This window comes from Vanellus vanellus (genome assembly GCF_965231255.1).
Source record: "Vanellus vanellus genome assembly, chromosome: 26".
NCBI classification, from domain to species: Eukaryota; Metazoa; Chordata; class Aves; order Charadriiformes; family Charadriidae; genus Vanellus; species Vanellus vanellus.
The window spans coordinates 891416-908452 of record NC_138931.1 but is presented as its reverse complement, the minus strand read 5'-3'; the positions used below and the strand labels follow the sequence as shown (position 1 = coordinate 908452).

Sequence of the window (17037 nt, the reverse complement as noted above, 5' to 3'; positions counted from 1 at the left end):
AAAGAGGCAGAGTGTACCCTGGGTACCGAGAAGGTCAAAGCCCGCTGCTGGCTGCCTGCGCAGGCAGGGCTGAGGTCACTCGATTCGCTGTTTATTAGCCCGTTCCCACAGTGTTTTGCTCTACGGACACACAGCTTCGGCAGAGGGAGCCCCCCGGGGTGGCTTTGGGGGGGCAGATGGGGCTTGGAGGGGTGGGAAAACTGGCATGGAGAGCGCACTTCGTCACACCCCACGTCGGTGAGCAGCATCGCTTCCCACCAGAGAGGAGATGGAGGCACGGGGCTCGCTGCTGGGGCCGATCCTGCCCTGCCCGGAGCAGGCAGCCCCGAGGCCGCTCGCCACCCTGGGGCTGCGGCTCTCCCCGAGGCTACGGCGGCGTTGTGAGAATTAGGGAAAGGGGCACCGAGATCCTGAAACCCAGCCAGTGTCAAAGGCTACACTAAAGCAATCTCAGGTCCTTCTCCTGCCCCCCAAATCCCTGTGCAATTATGTTTTCAGATTAAAAAAAAAAAAAAATCATGATAAAGCTGTTTTCTTTCCCATGTTGTGGCAGGGAGAGCCTGCAGCAGCAGCAGCAGCAAGAGCAAAGCCTGTGGGCAGTTATTCCCAATTTCTGGCGTTTTCAAACAGCTCACAGCAGGGTTTCGTTTCTGACATTTCCCTTCTCCCTCCAGCCGCAGGTACCCGGAGAAGCGAGAGTCCTTGTGCTGCTGCCGGGATCTGCAAAGGCTTTCACAACCCCTTCTCCATCATTTCTGGTTTTCCTGCGGCTATTGCTAAAGAAAAACGGGGTGGGGGGGGAGGAGGGAGAAGTTTGCAATAACATTGGTACGGATTTCACAAAAAGTGTGGAAACTGTCATGAAAAAATGTCAGCAACAGAAACACCATCTGAGAGTAGCTGCGCTTTCAGACAGAGGTTTCCGAGGAAGAGAGGAGCCTCCGGCGGTACATCCCCCCGCCCCTCCTCTGCCCCTTCCCTGCCCCGGGCACCGTCCGCTGAAGCTCCAGACTCTATCCCCATCGCCTACCAGCATCCCCGCATCCCAGTGCTCTGGTCCCCTCCTGGGCCTGACCCCGCACCCGCTGAGGCCATGCGAGGGCTCAGCCCTGCTTGCGCAGCCCCTGGGCTGTGTTTGCTTCCAGCCCCGCTGTTTGTAGGGTGGGAAAACAACAACAACAACAACAACAACAAGGAGGAGGAGGAGGAGGAGGAGGTCAGGTGCTTCCCCTCTGGCAATGGCCATGGGCAAGGGTGGCTCCCATGCCATGGCGGCTATTTTTAACCCGTGCATTCCTCCTGCCTCCCTGGTGTTTCTCAGAAACCTCCTTCTTGAGGGAAGCAAATGGGGAAAAGGTTCCTCCCCGCCGGCTGCGTCCCGGAGCTCGTGTCCGGGCACTGGGAGAAGCGGCTGCCCCAGCCCCCTGTCCCCTTGCCCGGAGACCCCCAGGGCTGCGAGGGGCTCTGGGTCCCTCTGCCCCGGCAGGCCAACCTCCTTCCCCTGGACTGGGAGCTGAGCAAGATTTCACCACTCCGGGCACCCTCCTGGTTGCCCAGAGCCGTTTCACAGCCCGGCCCGCTCCCAGCCCGGCTCCAGCACCCGCAGCCGGTTGAACCTGGCGGTGCCTCTTGGCACACCGCGCGGGCGGGTGTCTCCGTCCGCACACAGTTCACATCACACCCGGCACTCAGCTTTTACCCTTACGCAGTCACCACTGCAAGCCGCTTCTTGTTCGGTGGGGAGAGACGTGAAAACGAATGGGGAGGTCCTGCAGCTGCGGTGAAAGCACCAGGGAGGTGGGGGTGAGGAGGAGGAGGAGGAGGCAGAGGCTGAGCCGGTTTGCAAACCCCGACTTTCAGGGGAAGGCAGAACCTGCGCTGGCAGCCCAGCCTCCCCGCCCGCAGCAGCCCTGCCTCAGCATCCCGGTTGAGACGGGATGCGGCACGGCGGCCGAGGGCAGGTTACCCTCAGTGCAGGTGGGGAATGAAAACCGTTCCCCGTCCCGGGCATTTCTGTGGTCGCGAAGGGCAGCGGTGGCTGCCCCGGGCAGGGCAGGCTGTTGTAAGAGCAGGGAGCCTGCCAGCAGGAGCTGCCGGGCTGGCGGAGGCTCCGAGCCCCTCCGAGGTCAGGAAAGGTCCAACGAATTTATTTTTTTTTTCCTGACTGGCACATGGCCCTTTCGGCTCCCAGAATTGACCTGAAGCGTGAGCGAGGGGACGCCGGGTGCTGGGACGCCGGGTGCTGGGACCCCACGGCCGGGGCGACTGCGCAGGGAGCTGCGTCCTCCCCGCATCCTGCCCGACCGCTGCCCCTCGCCCGCGTCTGCCCCGGGGAAGAGCGCAGGATCCGTACCGGAGGGCAGGCGGTTTGCTCACGGGTGCTTTCCATCTCCAGGTCGGCTTCCAGCCCCATCTACGGAGCAGGCACGTGCGGGAAGGGGCAAATTGCAGCCACCAGCACGTGGCAGAGCGATGCCGGTGCTGTGCGAAGGGTGCGGATGTGAGCGTGGGGTTGACGGGCAGAAGTTTTCCTCCCGATCCAGAGATGCAGCCCAGCTCCCGGGAGTCTGACTCGGTGCCATTTGTTCTCCCTGCTCCATTTCCCTCCCCCTGCAGTCGTTTCTGCCGGGCTTTTCCCCCACAAGCAGCCGGAGAGCCCCAGCCCCGGGAGCAGGAGGGTCCCTGCAGCCCCTCGCTCCGGGGCAGGGCTCGCTGCGGCCGTGGCTGGTGCAAAACAGTGGTGCCAGCCGTGTGCCCGTGCCGTGTCAGCCCACAGGGACATCCCCGCCTCTGCCAAATTTCCTTTGCAAGAGCGTGAACCAAGCAGCAAGAGGGCAGGTTTTGGGGTGCTGAGCACCCCCAGCAAGTGCCAGCCCCGACCCGCGCCCAGGGGACAGGGACACTGGGGGCCGTGGTCCCCCCGCAGCACTGGCGGGGGTTTTCCTGCCCGAGGGCTGCGGGCAGGGCGGAGGTGCGCTTCCCACGGCAGGATGGGGTTGTTTACTGGGGGCAACTTTTATCTGCACAAACAGCCCTTGGGCGGGCAAAGTGGATATGGGTTTGTCGTTATCTCCGCCAGCAATCGGAGGGGAATGTAAACACGGATGGGGTGGAAATGCCGCGGCACAGGGACATCCTCGCCGGGGGGTCACTGCGGTGGGCAGCAGCACCCAGGGCCCCACCATCACCCCGTCCTGCGTGGGGCTGGAGGTGGGTTTCCCGGCCACAGGAGAGCCGGGGTGAAGCGTTGGGCTGGAGAGGAGCCTTCCCGCGTGGGATCCGCGCAGACGGGGAGATGATGGATGGGGCGAGACGAAAGCCGCCAGCCCCCGCTGCCCACCATGCAGAAGTTTATCCTCCCCTTGGTTTATTTTCTTCCTGTCTGCAGCAAACCCTCCTGTAATCAGCAGCCCGGTTCGTATTGGTGGAAGTGCTGCCGGCGATAGCCCGGGGATGGGCAGGAATTGCCCCTTGCTGCCCGTCCCCGGGGGCTGCTCTCACGACGGGGGCCGCTCTCACGACGGGGGCCGCAGCGCAGGGGAGAAGGGGGCTCTTCCCCACGGCAGCCCCCGGCCATCATGCATGCGATGCAAACTTCAGTATTTCGTGACTTATAAGATGTGTTTTCCAGCAGCCACAGGCAGATTTCCCTCCCCGAGAACCTGCAAGGGCAGCGAGTGTTTTACAAAAGGCCAACGCTGCTCAGCTACCAGTGGTTTAAACCAGGTCAGGAGCAGAGACAGCGCAATTGCTGGTGAGCAGACAAAGGGACGGACACCTACGAGAAGCACTTCTGCTCCCGATTTAGAAGGCAATAAGGCGATAACCCGGTATCACATGAGGATGACGAAGGGCTTTTGCAGCCCTGTCCCTATTAGCTGCCCAGGGAAAGGGCAGATAAAACGCCCAGAAATGAACATACTGTAACCGAGGGGGGCTGGTGGCGTGGGCAGGCGAACACTGGGGCTCACGCCTCCTCCCTGCCTGCCGGCGCAGGACGGGCAGCACCAGGGCAGCAGAGCTGGCAGGCGGGGGACTTCTCCTGAACCCCCCAGCCTGGAGCATCCCTGCTCCCTTGTGTGCTGCCGGGAGCACCGAGCTCCGGCAGGCGTGGGGACAGCGATGCCGTGGCGGGGCTGGGGTCCTCACGTCCTTCTTCATCTCCTTTCTCGGCGGCTGTCGATGCCGTCCCCATGCACAGAACTGCAGAGAAATGCCGGACTCCCCAGCAACAGGCGGCACAGGGGTTCTGCCTCCTCGAGGCATCGCTGATTTGTTACCCGGGGCTGGTTGTTCCCTGGCCCTGGGTCCAGGTGGTTTCCCCTTTCTTTCTTCTTGTTTTTGTTTTTTTTTTTAATCTCCAGCCTGTGTGGGAAATGGGAGACAGAGACAGATGAGGAGGAAAGGCTATTGTTAGGGCTCTGGGCTGAGCATCCCGGACCAGCTCGCTCGGTGCCAGCTGGTTTCTGGGGAGGACTCTCCAACAGGGCAGATTGTATCAGCAGAGTGCGGGAAGGACGTCGCCACCAGCCTGGGAGAGCAGCCTGTGCTCCGCGATGGGTTGGAGCTCTGCAGAGCTCAGCAACGGCAGCGAGAGCTGAGCATCCGCATCCTCGGTCCAGGACGGGCACCATCCATCTCACGCTGCCCGGCTCTGCTGCAGCATTTTGGGGTCTCCTGGGCACCCCGAGTGCCGTGTGGGAGCCGCCCCGATGAGGACATGCCTGCAGGTCTCACGGCGTGGAGAAGCCCTCTCTGCAGGACAGAAAGGGTCCAGATCCCTGGAGGGGCACCTCCAGAAAGGGCATTTTGTGGTACTTTGAACACCTTGGAGGGTTTCCCCCCCCACTTACTGTTGGAGCCAGTCCTTGCCCACACCCTGACCCAGGGGTCCCCTGGGCACTGAGGGCAGACACCCCAACGAAGTGGGGGCTCGTGGCCCCCCGCTCCCCCGCAGCCAGGATGTGCCCTTAAACCCTGACCTCCCCCCAGCTCCTTGACCCTGTAATGGTCCATTCTTTGGGAGGAGGAGGAGGAAATGGCCGTGGACCTTGTTATTCAGCGGTGGGACGCCTCGCTGGGTTGGGGGTCACTGCTGATGTCATTCGCCACGGCCGGATATGTTATTTTCCTGCCCAGCGCCTGGTAATCGATTCAGCAGCCGGCACGGGGCAAGGGCTGCCTGCCTGGCACCGCAGCCTGCCCGGGGTCCTGGGGGTCCTCAGGGTGCACCGCAGCCTGCCCAGGGTCCCAGGGTCCTCAGGGAGCAGACCCCTGGAAGCACCCCTCTCCATCCCCCAGCCTGGCAGGAGCCCCCCACCCTGGTCACACAGATGCTGCCCTGGAGAAAGGGTTCGGAGCCCCCCAGGGACCCCCATTGCCCCAGGGCCGGACCATGGCTCTGCAGGGATGAGGTTTCATCCCCCAGGGATGGGGCAGTGGTTGGGGGGCCACGGGAGCTGGCTCAGCACTGCCCGGCTGGGGTTGCCCGAGCCAAGCGTGGGTCGAAGCAGGCATGGAGGGAAGGCAGGAGGGCAGCGAGGTGCTGCCGGTTTGGCCGTGCCCTGCTGCAGGCCCTGGGCCAGGGTCCAGCGCAGCGTGCGGCAGCCGAGCTCCATCTGTTGGAGCCAGGGTGATGGGGGAGGTTGGGCAGGACAAGGGCTCATCATTGCCATAGCCCTGGCCACCACCACACTTCACCAACGTTGCTGAAATGCTGCCGGCATGCTCTGCCGGCACCCATGCTGGCTCCGTTTCCCTGCCATCAGCAGATGCCAGCACCAGCCTGGTGCCCCTGTGCAGGTCAGCAGAGCCCTGCAGTCACTGCTGGGGGAGCAGGAAAGAGCTGAAGGGCTTTTCCAGCAGTACCTCAGCTTGGGAGAGGAGAACAAGGAGCGGAGACAGGGTCAGCGTGGGCATCAGCTGCCTCCTGTGCACAGTACTGGGCTGGGGGGAGGTGGGGGTGGGGGTGTCTGCCCCCATCCCAGCCATGCCACCCCTCTGACAAGCTCAGGGAGCCCTTCTCTCTCTCTCCCTCCGTCCATCCGGCAGGCTGAGCTGCTGGCACTCATCACACTTGTGAGCAGGGTGCTGCTGAGGGGAGGGGGGAGCAGGCTCTGCCATACCCGAGGATGCTCGGAGAGGCTTTGTGCCAGGGCTCCATCCCTGGGCACCCCAGCTCTCCCCCCGCCCAGCCTGGGGGTCCAGCCCGCCCTGCTCTCCTGCCTCTGCACTTCAGCTTCTCTTTAAATGTTTTATTTAATAAAGTTTTAAGAAAAAAGCTATTTTTCTTCACTGCCCTGAGGCCCGGGCAGCCCTATCGGAGCAGGCCTGCTCAGTGCGCGTCCCAGCACCCCACCCGGGGCACGGCGTGGGGGGGGGGCGGACACGTGTGCGGGCGCTGTGTGGCCTCCCCCGGCCGGTCCCGCGTTTGCTCCCAGCCCCCCCCGGAGGTGGCAAAGCCATTTGGGATGGGGTCTGCCACCCAGGCGGGCTGACATCTGTCCTCGCAGCCTTCACACCGGGACCACCCGGGACCTCCCAGAGCGGCCACCCCGACTGCAGCCCCGCGTGGGGCAGGCGGGGGTCACTAAGTGGGGCGGGGTGGCACCCCCGGGGCGGGGGCGCAGAGGGCTGGGACCCCCGTCGGGAGGAGGCAGCGCTGTCAGCATCCCCCCCGTGGGGTCACTGCGGGGCGCTGGGTGCACGGCGGGCGGTGGGGAAGCAGGGGGAAACGCGCCCCCCCGGGGAGCGGGGGGCACAAGGGGTTGGTGCCCCGAGGGGGCGGGAGAGACCGGGGGGCACAGGGACCCGCCGGGCGCCCGGGCGCGCCCCGCCTCCTCTCAGGCCCCGCCCATTCTCTGGCTAAACCCCGCCCCCGTCCCCGCCTCCACCCAGACCCCGCCCTGATCGGCCTAAACCCCGCCCCCTGTCCCGCCCCACCCTATTTCCCGTCGTGCCCCGCGGCGGAAGGGGCGTGTCCGGGGGCGGAAGCGGCGGGCAGGGCGGGCACGGCGGCTGCAGCAGCAGCAGTGCCCCGGTCCCGGTGCCATGTCGGGCCGCTGCTGCCAGGGGCAGACGCCGAGTCGCGACATTCCGGGCCCCGGCAAGCGCCTCGCCCTGCCCGACGGCGCCCCGCTGCCGCCCGGCGACTACAGCACCACGCCGGGGGGCACCGTCTTCGGGACCACGCCGGGCGGTGAGCGGCGGGCCGCGGGCAGGCCTCTCCCTGCGGGGGAGCGGAGGGTGCTCGAGCGGGAACCCCCCGAGTGCGAAACCGGCCGGGCCCTTGGTGGGGGTGTGGGGGTGTCCGGGGGGAGCCCCGTGTGCCGGCTGAGCTGGGTGTCCTTTCCCCGGGCCGGGGCCGGGCCTTTGCCCCGGAGCTCGGCCGCTGCTGTGCTGGGGGGGAAACAAGGGGCCCGGGGGCGCTTCCACCTCCCCCCGTGTGTGCCGGAGCCGGTGCAGCGGAACAGCATCCCCCTGGGTGTCCGTGCTGGAAAACGAGGCAGCTGTTTGTGCTCCTGGGGCGCCTTCCAGGGAGCAAACCCGTCCTCCCATTTGAGTTACTTATTAATTCTGATCTCTAATATTTGCTGTTTCCTCTGGCAGTAAGTAAACCTTGGGGCCTTTTTTTTTTTTTTTTTTCTCTCTCGTCCCAAGTTGCTCAAACTTCTGAAAGTGCAGTGCTCTGCTGCCGGAAGGCAGCGGGCTGGTTCCCTCTGCGTTTGCCGCGGGCTCGTTGTGCAGCCCCGGGAGCTGTGGTGCGTGTGGCTGCCAGGGCTGGTATCTCTTAGGATTTGATTTTCAAATAATAAGAAGAAACTAATTGTGGGTGTTCGCTGTGCTCCCTGCCTGCTCAGAGTGGAGGCAGCTGAGGGGGGCTGCGAGTGCACAGCCTGTGTGTGTCACGTTTATCTTGGTGACGCCTCGTGTGTCTTCTGTCTCCATGTGCTACAGCAGGGACGCAATGTGCAAAGCTGCCTTTAGGGCTTATCCATCTGAAAGGTTTTGCATCCGCATCGCTTCCTTGAGTGTGTTTATTTTGAGTAATTTGGCTTTTGAGACAAGCGGCTGCTGTTCCAGATGGTGACACCAGCCACCGGATCAGTTGTGTGTATTTCCAGCTATGGCAGCTGCCTGCACTCCCGCTGATCAGTGGGTTTAGATCATTTTTTCCATACTTCTAATAATTTTTTTCCACCCGTGCTGCTACATAAAAGATGAATGTGAGCAGCAGGAATGATGAAACTCACTTGAAGTTCAGCCAAAAGAACGAACTAAATGGGACGCAGTGGATGGTGTTTTGTTCGTCCCTCAGACCTACGGGTCTCTTTTAGACCTCTTTAAGGGGTTAAAATTCAGAGAGAAGGGGGAAGTCAGCATTGCTGACTCACTTGGTTTTTTTGTGTTTGTGCAGAAAAGCTTGGTTGGGGAACTGAATTTCTTGTGTTATTTTTGCCATATGTTCTCTCTTCTCTGAAAGCAGCCAATAACTGAAGTACTTAAATAGCACTTGCAGTAATTATGCCATGGAAGACAGGAGAATGACTTTCTCAGCTATATTCATGTGCTCTGAGTAACAGAATAGAAATGAACAATTAACAGCACTGTGCAGTGTAATGAGCCTTCCAGGATGATCATCTCTCTTGGAGAGTTAATGAATGTCTAGAGTGTGGCGGAGAAATGCAAATGGTGTTTATTGTTCGGGTGTGTGCACCTGGCAAAATCCACAGTGCTCTCGTGACTGCGTGGTGCTTTAGTCTGTCCCCAGCCTGTTTGAGGACAGGTCGTGCTGCCGAGGCCCAGCTGCAGGCACTGGCTGTTCGCCTTCAGGTGTTGGATTCCAGAGCTAAAACGAGGAATGATTTAAAACTCCTGAAGGACTTGGGGTGGAGGGGGTGTTAGCCTTCATGGTCACTATTGCAAAGAATTCCTTGTCCTGTACAGTCTGGAAGAGCTCTTGTGAAAACATTATCAATGCATTTCACAGCAAACTCCCCAGACTAATGCACTCAAGTGTCACTTTACATATTGCGGGGCCAGGGCAGCTTGGGCTCGGAGAGCCTCGTTGATTCCTGGGCTGTACTTTCTTCATTTGTCTTCTGCTAACCCATGTAGCCTCTGATTCAGGCAGAATGCTTTGCGGTACTTTTTTGCATATAAACCCTGACTGCTGTAAAAACAAATAATCTTATGTTTCAGAAGCACTTGGTTTAGGTCCTTCTGTGGAAAATGTTCACGTATGTAGCCCACTGAAAAAAGTCTGAGATTTCCTGCGAAGCAGTAGGTTACATCTGAAGAATCAGAAGAAAGAAGCGAAGCAAGTTTGTTGTGCGAAACCTCTGACTAATTTCAGAGAAGAATTGAGGACTGTAGTCTCTAAGTCATCCCTTTGGCTGTAGGCAGCGCTGGGGATGTGAGTGACGGAAAAAGGGCTTGGTGCCAGCGCTAGAAAGCCACGGCAGCAGTGCTGGGTGACTGCAGGCTTTGGAAAAGGTGGTACTGCACAGCTATGGTGAGCTGAGTTATGTGCAGCTAGCAGCAAAGCTTGACTTGGAAAGAGCCAGGGAACACTTGCTTTTCCAGTCATCAGACACTGTAGATCAGCTTTTTCATTGTCACCTTTACTCTGGTCTGTCTTTGCTGCTTGTGGTCAAATACACAAGCTTTTCTTCCTAATATTTTTCATTCTGTGCAACACTGAGATGCAGTTCTTGAGGCAAGTTGGTTTTGAGTCTCCAGAAATGTTGAAGTGACATCCTAAAATGCAGTTTGATTAAAAGGGGCTCTTCCAAGGAGGGCAGGCAGTCGTGTCTTAGGATGCTGTAAAGTGTCCTCCCTCTGATCCCGGTACCAGGGGAGCGGCACAGCCCACCATGGGACTGATGTGAGCGAACAGAGTTTCACTGTGGTTTCTGGGCTGTGGTTTGGTGCCAGCAATCAGAGGATAGGACTTGATTTTCCTTTTTCAGCTACCTTCACAGATCTCTCTGGGCTCTGCGATCCCTTCTGGAAGGGAAGAAGTTCCCTGTCCTCTGCCAGCACAGGCAGTACTGTTTTTCTTATGGCAGTCAGCAGGGGTAAAAAAAAACAAAACAGTATGACGGAGTGCGGAGGAGCGTGTAAGATGTGATGTGTGACCTTTAAGCATAGTCTGTTCTCAGTATTCCCTTTGTGCCTCTCCTGGCTCCTCACCCGCTTCCCGAGGGCACACACACACATCGTCTTTAAGTAAAGCCCACGTGCAGTAGTATCTGGGGAATCCCACCAGCTCAGTCTGTCACGAGCCGAGATGCCCGGTGAGCTACAGTGCCCGTGGCGCTTGCCGTGAGTAATGCAGGGTGGGTGGCAGTTGGCGCTCGCGGTGCGGGTCGCAGAGGGAGCTGCCCCCAGTGCTGCTGGCTCGGCCACCGAGGTGCGGGCACTTTCAGTGAGGGTGGGATGGCTCTTGGAGCAGCGCAGCTCAGGGAGCACGAAAGGAATGAGGTAGTGTACTGGACACTTCCTCAAACCTAGTGCTTCATCCTGCTGAAAATACTCAAAGTGAGCCAAATTCTCATGCGGACTTCCCCAGTTGCACAGCGAGGCACTCGGGTCTGGAAGCCGTAGTATGACCAGGGCTTTCGGGGAGCGGAGCAGTCCCCATGGGGTGTAGTCTTTCCTACCAGATACCCTCCCTTACAACAGGAGGAGAGCTGCTATGAACTCAGCTTTAGCGCTAGAAGGAGCCCATTTATGGCCTCGGGCCGTGCCTGTTGACAGCCAAGGCTGGGTCCTGCTCGGGGTGCCCGCTTTCGTAAGCTTTGGGCATGTGACTGCTGGAGGAACGTGAACCAGGCGTGGAAGCTCTTGTCCGCCTGAACTGTGCTCCCAATACTCGGTACATGAGCTGCAGTTCTAGGAAGCCCCGTCCTCGCTTCTGTGAACTTCCCAGGAATTTAACACTCGACTCGCAGGCTAGTCGCCTGCCTACTCGAATAGAGCTAACGGCGGGAGCATAGTTCTGAATTGGGTTTGGTCTCCCTTTGGATCCAGTGAAGCAACTCAAATTCAGAATCTTTTAGTAAAAAAGCTTCCAGCGTTTTGGGAGCTCATTAGCAGAACTTTATTGAAACATGATATCTGAGTACACTATTTTATAGCTATGCTTCAAAATAAAGTGAGTTTACTGTTCCCGGACAGATGTTAATGGGGGTTTGTTTGCCTGCATGTGTGTATTTTTAGTTAGTTTTTCAGGAAGTACGCAGGGAGAAGTTGCCTTTCCCTCTTGCTGGAACAGGAGCAGAGCAGTAAGGGCTTGATCCGGAGACGGGGTTTGCAGGCTTCCTCTTGGGGGAAGGAAAACCTGATTTTCTTCAGTACTCTCTGGGTTAAGACTGTGGTCTGTTTGGAGGGATCCCTTTTCTGTGTGTGGTTTTTGAGCTTTTTCCAATGCAATTCCTTTATAAGGAACGGGTTGTTCAGTCCAGTGATGTTCCTAGAAATCCATGCCTGGAGCTGAGCTCTGTGGCTCCGCTGAGGCTCGCTGTAATGCACTGGAGCTGGCTGGTTCCACGCAGGGCAAGGAGAGCAGGCTGCGGTCTGGTTAACCATTAAAACAGCCGGGCATTAACAGCTCCCTGTAGTCAAGGCGTCTGAAGGTACACGTAACCGCGCTGGACAGCCAGGACCCGGGACGCACGAGCAATGCCTGTGCCGGAGTTCCTGCTGGGCAACGCTCGGAGTGACGGAAGGAGGCACTGCCACGTCCTGTTACCTGATGTGTGCGCTTGTGTCTGTCTACAGTTCTCAGCCCCTGATAACTTGGCAAAGCCTGTTATGTTTATGGGCAGAAATTAAACTCAATTTACTCTGTTTCCTTTGGGTGTTGTTGTGACCTTGAGTTAGGGGCTGGATCTATCGCACGCAGCATCCGTCTGGGTTTTGGAGTATTGTGTTCTCTCCATGCAGCACACTGGTAGCGTTCGCTATTACTTGGGAACCTGATGCAAAAAAAACACCTTTTTTGGCAAATAGTGTTAATGGTTTTGAGCTTTCTTGTAAGGCAGCACAAAATCAACAAAGCACTAAATGAGAGGTATCACTTTGAAGATGACTCCTGCTGTTGCTTTACAGACCCAGCTGTATTTCACGCATCAAAGTGCTAAAAACTGACGGTGTTCTTGTCTCCCCGCAGGTACCAGGATTATTTACGATCGTAAATTTTTGATGGAGTGCCGCAATTCTCCGGTTGCCAAAACACCACCTTCTGACCTTCCGGACATTCCAGGCGTTACAAGCCCAAATGTGGAGGAGTTGAAGATTGAGAACAACCATGTCCAAAACTGTGATGAGAAAGTGAGCACAGGTGAGTGCGTGCAAAAAAACAACTGAAGTGCGCTGCCGGTTCCTAGAAATACACAAGTTTACACATGGACTGGAACAAGGACATCCCTAAAAGCTATGGTCAACACCCTGATAACTACTTGCAAAACCAAAGCGTGCTTGATGTTACTAGGTAATTAGGTTCTGCTGTGGTCCCCAGTAATGGGACTTTTTTTCAATTAGTTAAATATGATTGCAATCACTTAGTTCTCATTAATTTAGCATTTGGGAAACTGCTACTGGATTAATAGTCCTGTGGTGAGAGAGCAGGTGCAGCTGCTGCTGCCTCTCTTGACCCTGGACCATTTTGCAGCTGCTTTGCATTTTTCAAAAAGATCAGATTACAATTCAGAGTAGGATTTGTTTGGGGTTTTTAATATCAGTCTGACTTGTAAATTCCTTCTGCCTTTTTTTGACACCGAGGCTTCTGCTGTACAAGAGAGCTCAGTCTATGTAGCTCAGATGTAATACCTCATTTGTGTGCATCCCTTATCCAGTATCTGTTGCTGTCTTTAGGGGTTCCGCAGAAGCTTGCGGGTGTGCCTGAAACAGCAAGGTAGAGTTAATCCGCAGGAGAACAGAGGTCATTGTCACTTTGTGCGCATCAACACTTAACCAGAGGCACTCTAGTAGCAACATGAGCAAGTACTGCTCTTGAACACTTTTTTTTTTTTTTTTTCATAAAGCTGTGTGAGATTACTTCTTGAAGCAACGTGAAACTACCAAGTACGATTATTTATCTTCTCTCTAAAAATAAAGATCTGAATGCTCATAAGCTGGCTCCCATGCTCACTCTAAGCAAAATCTTTCCAGAGTCGATATTGCTTAATGTTTATTACACACTGCTGTGACCTTTAGTGGCTCACTGGATTCTCTGGCAAACCGAAATGCAGGCTGCGTGCTGGATGCCAGCTTGGTTGGGACTCTTCCAAAGCAGCCCTGTCCTCAGGAATAGATCATCGCTGCTCACGTTGGCACCCGATCAAACTGCGTGAGCTGTGGGAACAGCTGTACAGATAATAAGTTGTGAAATGTGCATTTGTGTCTTTGGTAACAGAAGTTTGTACCAGTGATTGTCATCAACATTATTCTTTACATTCCTTATCTCAAGGAAGTCGGAGGATAGAAATAAATTACTTAAAGGGCGTGTACTCTACTTCTGTTCTTGTCTGTCTGTGTAAGATCCCCTCTATGGACAGAACTTACACTTCGCTTGTACGAGATGGTTTTTATGTCAGACTTGGTGCCTGAATGCAGATTTTTAAGTCTAAACCACCATGCTTCTGAAGCACAGCTGACAGTTGTTTCTTCAATAAAATATTTGGTATTTCAGTTGAAACCTCAAGAACTAATTCCCGGGTTTTGTCCCTCTCAGCAGGTGAGGAAGAGCAGTTTGACATGGACATCTAAAGCACGTGCCCTGAGAGTGCTTATCCAGTGAAGAACCAGGACCTTGTCTTGAGGATTCCCACCAGCCAGGCTCAAAAGTAGCCCATGCCTTGAGTGCCTTCCTGCTTCCCGGGAAAGGCAGTCTATTCCCTTCCGCGAGCAGAGCGTGTCCTGTTGCAGGGCTGAGCCTCAGCCCCTCTGTCTGGGTGCGACTCCGCAGGCGCAGCCCCTGCCGATGACGGGCCTTGGAGTGCCGGAGGAGACACTCTCAATGATTGTTTTTGTTTCCAGTTTTATGCTTTTGTTAATCATTTTAATACTGTAAAGGTTACAGAAATGCAATATGAGGGAGAAATAAAAATCATTTTGAGTCTCCTGGTATGGAGATTAATGCAATAAATACGGCTTCTGTCCTTCACTCATTCCAGCAAGAAACTACCAACCTGTTGCAGAAAAATCGTTGGGGTGGTCCCATGTGGAGCCTTCAGATAAACACTGCTTTGGGGTTTCCCCGAAAGGCAGTGGCTGAGATGCCTTAAGCCCTCGTGGCAAAACATCTGTGTGTCCCACGTGCGACGCCTGCTCACCGCAGGAAGTTTCTGTGTGCTCTGAGGCTGCTTCCAGAAATAGTTAGCAAAAGCTGTCTGCTGTGTTTCCAGATGGTTCTTTTGCAAGGTCATGCCACAGGTGTTTGAGCTCCTTTTCTGACGGTCCCCGATGAGGGGCAGGGCTTGGTCAGGCTACAGGTGGAAGCAGCTGAAATTAGCCCAAAAGGAGCCACCTGTAGCCGAGCAGAGGGTCTCTGACTCTGAGCTGTCTTCTTCTGCCATGCTGGGGAAAAACCTGAGCCTCCAGCTTCTCCGTGACAATTCCTGCTTCCCAAAATAGCTGATGTCTTCCAGCATGCAAGTGAGTGCTTAATGACAAATGTTTTCTGCTGGTATTTCTTTGTTTTGTTTTTTTTTTTTTAATCCCTGCTGAAGCTTTCATGCTGTTTTACACTTGTTTCTCCATTTCGGAACTTGGTGGGCAGGGGATAAAGACATCACACTGACCTTTGGAAGAGGGTAGCAGGGAGGTTGGAAACAAGTTTGTGTGGGTTTGAGAGGGGAATTTTCATCTGAGGAAGTAATTTTAGTGTGGGGGTGTTCAACTTGGGCCTCTAGAGTGAGTGTCTATCGCTGCTAGTCTTGGTGCGGTGTACTGAAGGTGTTCCGGAGCAGTCTCTACCCCGCTGCCGCGGCACTGCTTTAGGGATGCTGATGGTGGTGGTGGCACCTTGCAGTGCTGGTGGCTGAGGCGAAGGAAAATGCATATTAGGACACGGCCTCAACCTCAGACTTCCTAAAAGACAATAAGTGTCCGTTCAAATCAGTCTTGGTAGATAGCGTTTAAATATCTGCTAATTAAGCTCAGTTGTGACGTTATGATATACAAGCTTTTAATAATGAGTAACAGGAGAACAGAGACAAAGCGATTGCTGCAGATAAACTTGCATTTTTTTAAGATAAGATTAAGTGTTTCTCTGAAACCTTAATGGGAACAGATTCAAATTTATTGCCCTCAGGTGTCACTTTATCAGTCTTGCAACTCCATCCCAGCTGCTGGGGTTTGTTGCGATGTGCGTTTAGACAGGAGCTGCTGGAATATGCGTTGTGACCCAGAGCTGCCACGGACTTGTCTTTCTCGCTAAATTAATATTTTGGGATAGAAAGGGCACTACTAGACTGTTGTGTTGCTGACAGCGTTGTGCAGCGGTTCAGGTTCACGTGTCCCCGGAGCCCTCCTGCTCTGGTCACCGCACATCACCGCAACCTCCACCTCCCACTTCTGGGGGAGACAGAGTTGTTTTTAAGAAAACGTACCATGTTGATGTTAATTTGCCCAAAGACAGTTTCTTTGGGGAAGACTGAAAGAGCTGTGGCAGACTTTGTGGGCTGCTGTTTGCAGTAATTAAGTCTACGCACTCAGGCTTGTTTCCCTGCTCTGCCCGAACCCAAATGTTTGCGGCGGCTGCTGGCGGGTGGCGTTGCAGCTGAGGGGGGGTTGTATTGCCGTAACGCCCCACAAATAGGTTTCGCTTGAAAAGGGCCTCTGTGCGCAAGTTGGGGTTTTAACCTGAGGTCGGGCACTCGCTCTGCGCCCCCTCCCTTTACTGGGCACTGTCCCGCTGCGTTACCGGGGGGATGAGGTTTTGGTGGGGGATGTGGTGCCGGTGACCCTGGCTGACCCGGGTGGCAGAGCTGTCCCGGGCCCCCCTCGGAGGTGCCCCCGCAGCGGTGCCATCCCCAGCTCAGGGCTGCGCACCCAGGCGGCTCTCTGGGGAGAAACAAGCTGATTTCAGCCTCGCTGCTTGGTTTGGGGTGAGGTTCTGACCCACGGTGGCCCAGAGGGCAGCGGGAGCCTCACGGTGACGGGTTTTTATGTTGGTAGAAAAGCCACTGCCTGGCTCTCTTGGAGTGTCAGCTATCACAAGCGATGCTTTTAAATTCTGTTCCCTCCCACCCCCCCTGCTAGAGGGTAACAAGTGTTTAAGTGTGAAGTATTTTGTCCGTGCCCGCGACGGCTTTGCATCGGTATCTGCGTGCTTATGTAGATCTGGGGGGAGCATCAAAGCGCCAGGTGCCTCCGCAAGCAATTCATAGCCGATAATTCGGAGCGAGGGCGAGCAGCCTGCGAAGCACCCGGCCAGGTGCGAGAGGGGGTCCGGGAGGGTCGGGGCTCCCGCTGACTTCCCGCTGCGGGGCCCCGGGGCCATGGGCACATCAGCGGAGCTGCTGGGGGGCAGAGCCAGTGGCTACCAAAGCTGTGGACGCGTGACACGGTGCCGTGGCACTCGTGTGCATCTGCTCTGGTGCAATTCGTCCCAAGCCCGTGCCTTGAACGCCTCCGTCTGTGGCCTGGGATGGCACAGTCTCGGCATCCCCGGCTCCGGTCCTTTGCCGTTCGCCTCCCTCCACCCCCAGCTGGTGCCGCATCCTTCACACGGGTGGTTTTGTATCCGTCTCCTGCATCCGTCTCCAGGCTTGCGCAAGCCATGCAAGGAGCAGCTCGGTGTTTTCCAGGCAGATCCCTGCTGGAGCGAGGTTTGTTCCTCGCCCGGCGCTCGCACAAACAGGCGGAGGAGCTGCTGCTGCGGCTGGCTGAGCCCCGGGCTGCGGCGTGGTGGCCCTTGCGTGCCCAGCGGGAGGGCAGGCGGCCGTGGGTGGCTGCCTCGCACAGCTGGGACGCTCCGGGGAGGTCCGAGGGACAAGTGTTGGCTTTGTCATTGCATTTTCTGTCCCT

The 17037-nt window shown here is 56.6% G+C and overlaps 1 protein-coding gene across 2 annotated transcripts; it reads left to right on the top strand.

Moving 5' to 3' along the window:
- Positions 1-6962: 6962 nt before the first annotated feature.
- Positions 6963-14152, top strand: EIF4EBP1 (eukaryotic translation initiation factor 4E binding protein 1). 2 transcript variants are annotated; one of them, XM_082495864.1, is made up of 3 exons: positions 6963-7198; positions 12176-12346; positions 13742-14152. In XM_082495864.1, the coding sequence occupies exons 1-3, from the start codon at positions 7051-7053 to the stop codon at positions 13771-13773; spliced, it is 351 nt and encodes a 116-aa protein (XP_082351990.1). In that variant the 5' UTR covers positions 6963-7050; the 3' UTR covers positions 13774-14152. The 2 variants fall into 2 exon arrangements, with proteins under 2 accessions (XP_082351990.1, XP_082351989.1); XM_082495863.1 differs by having other exon boundaries at positions 13739-14152.
- Positions 14153-17037: the final 2885 nt, after the last annotated feature.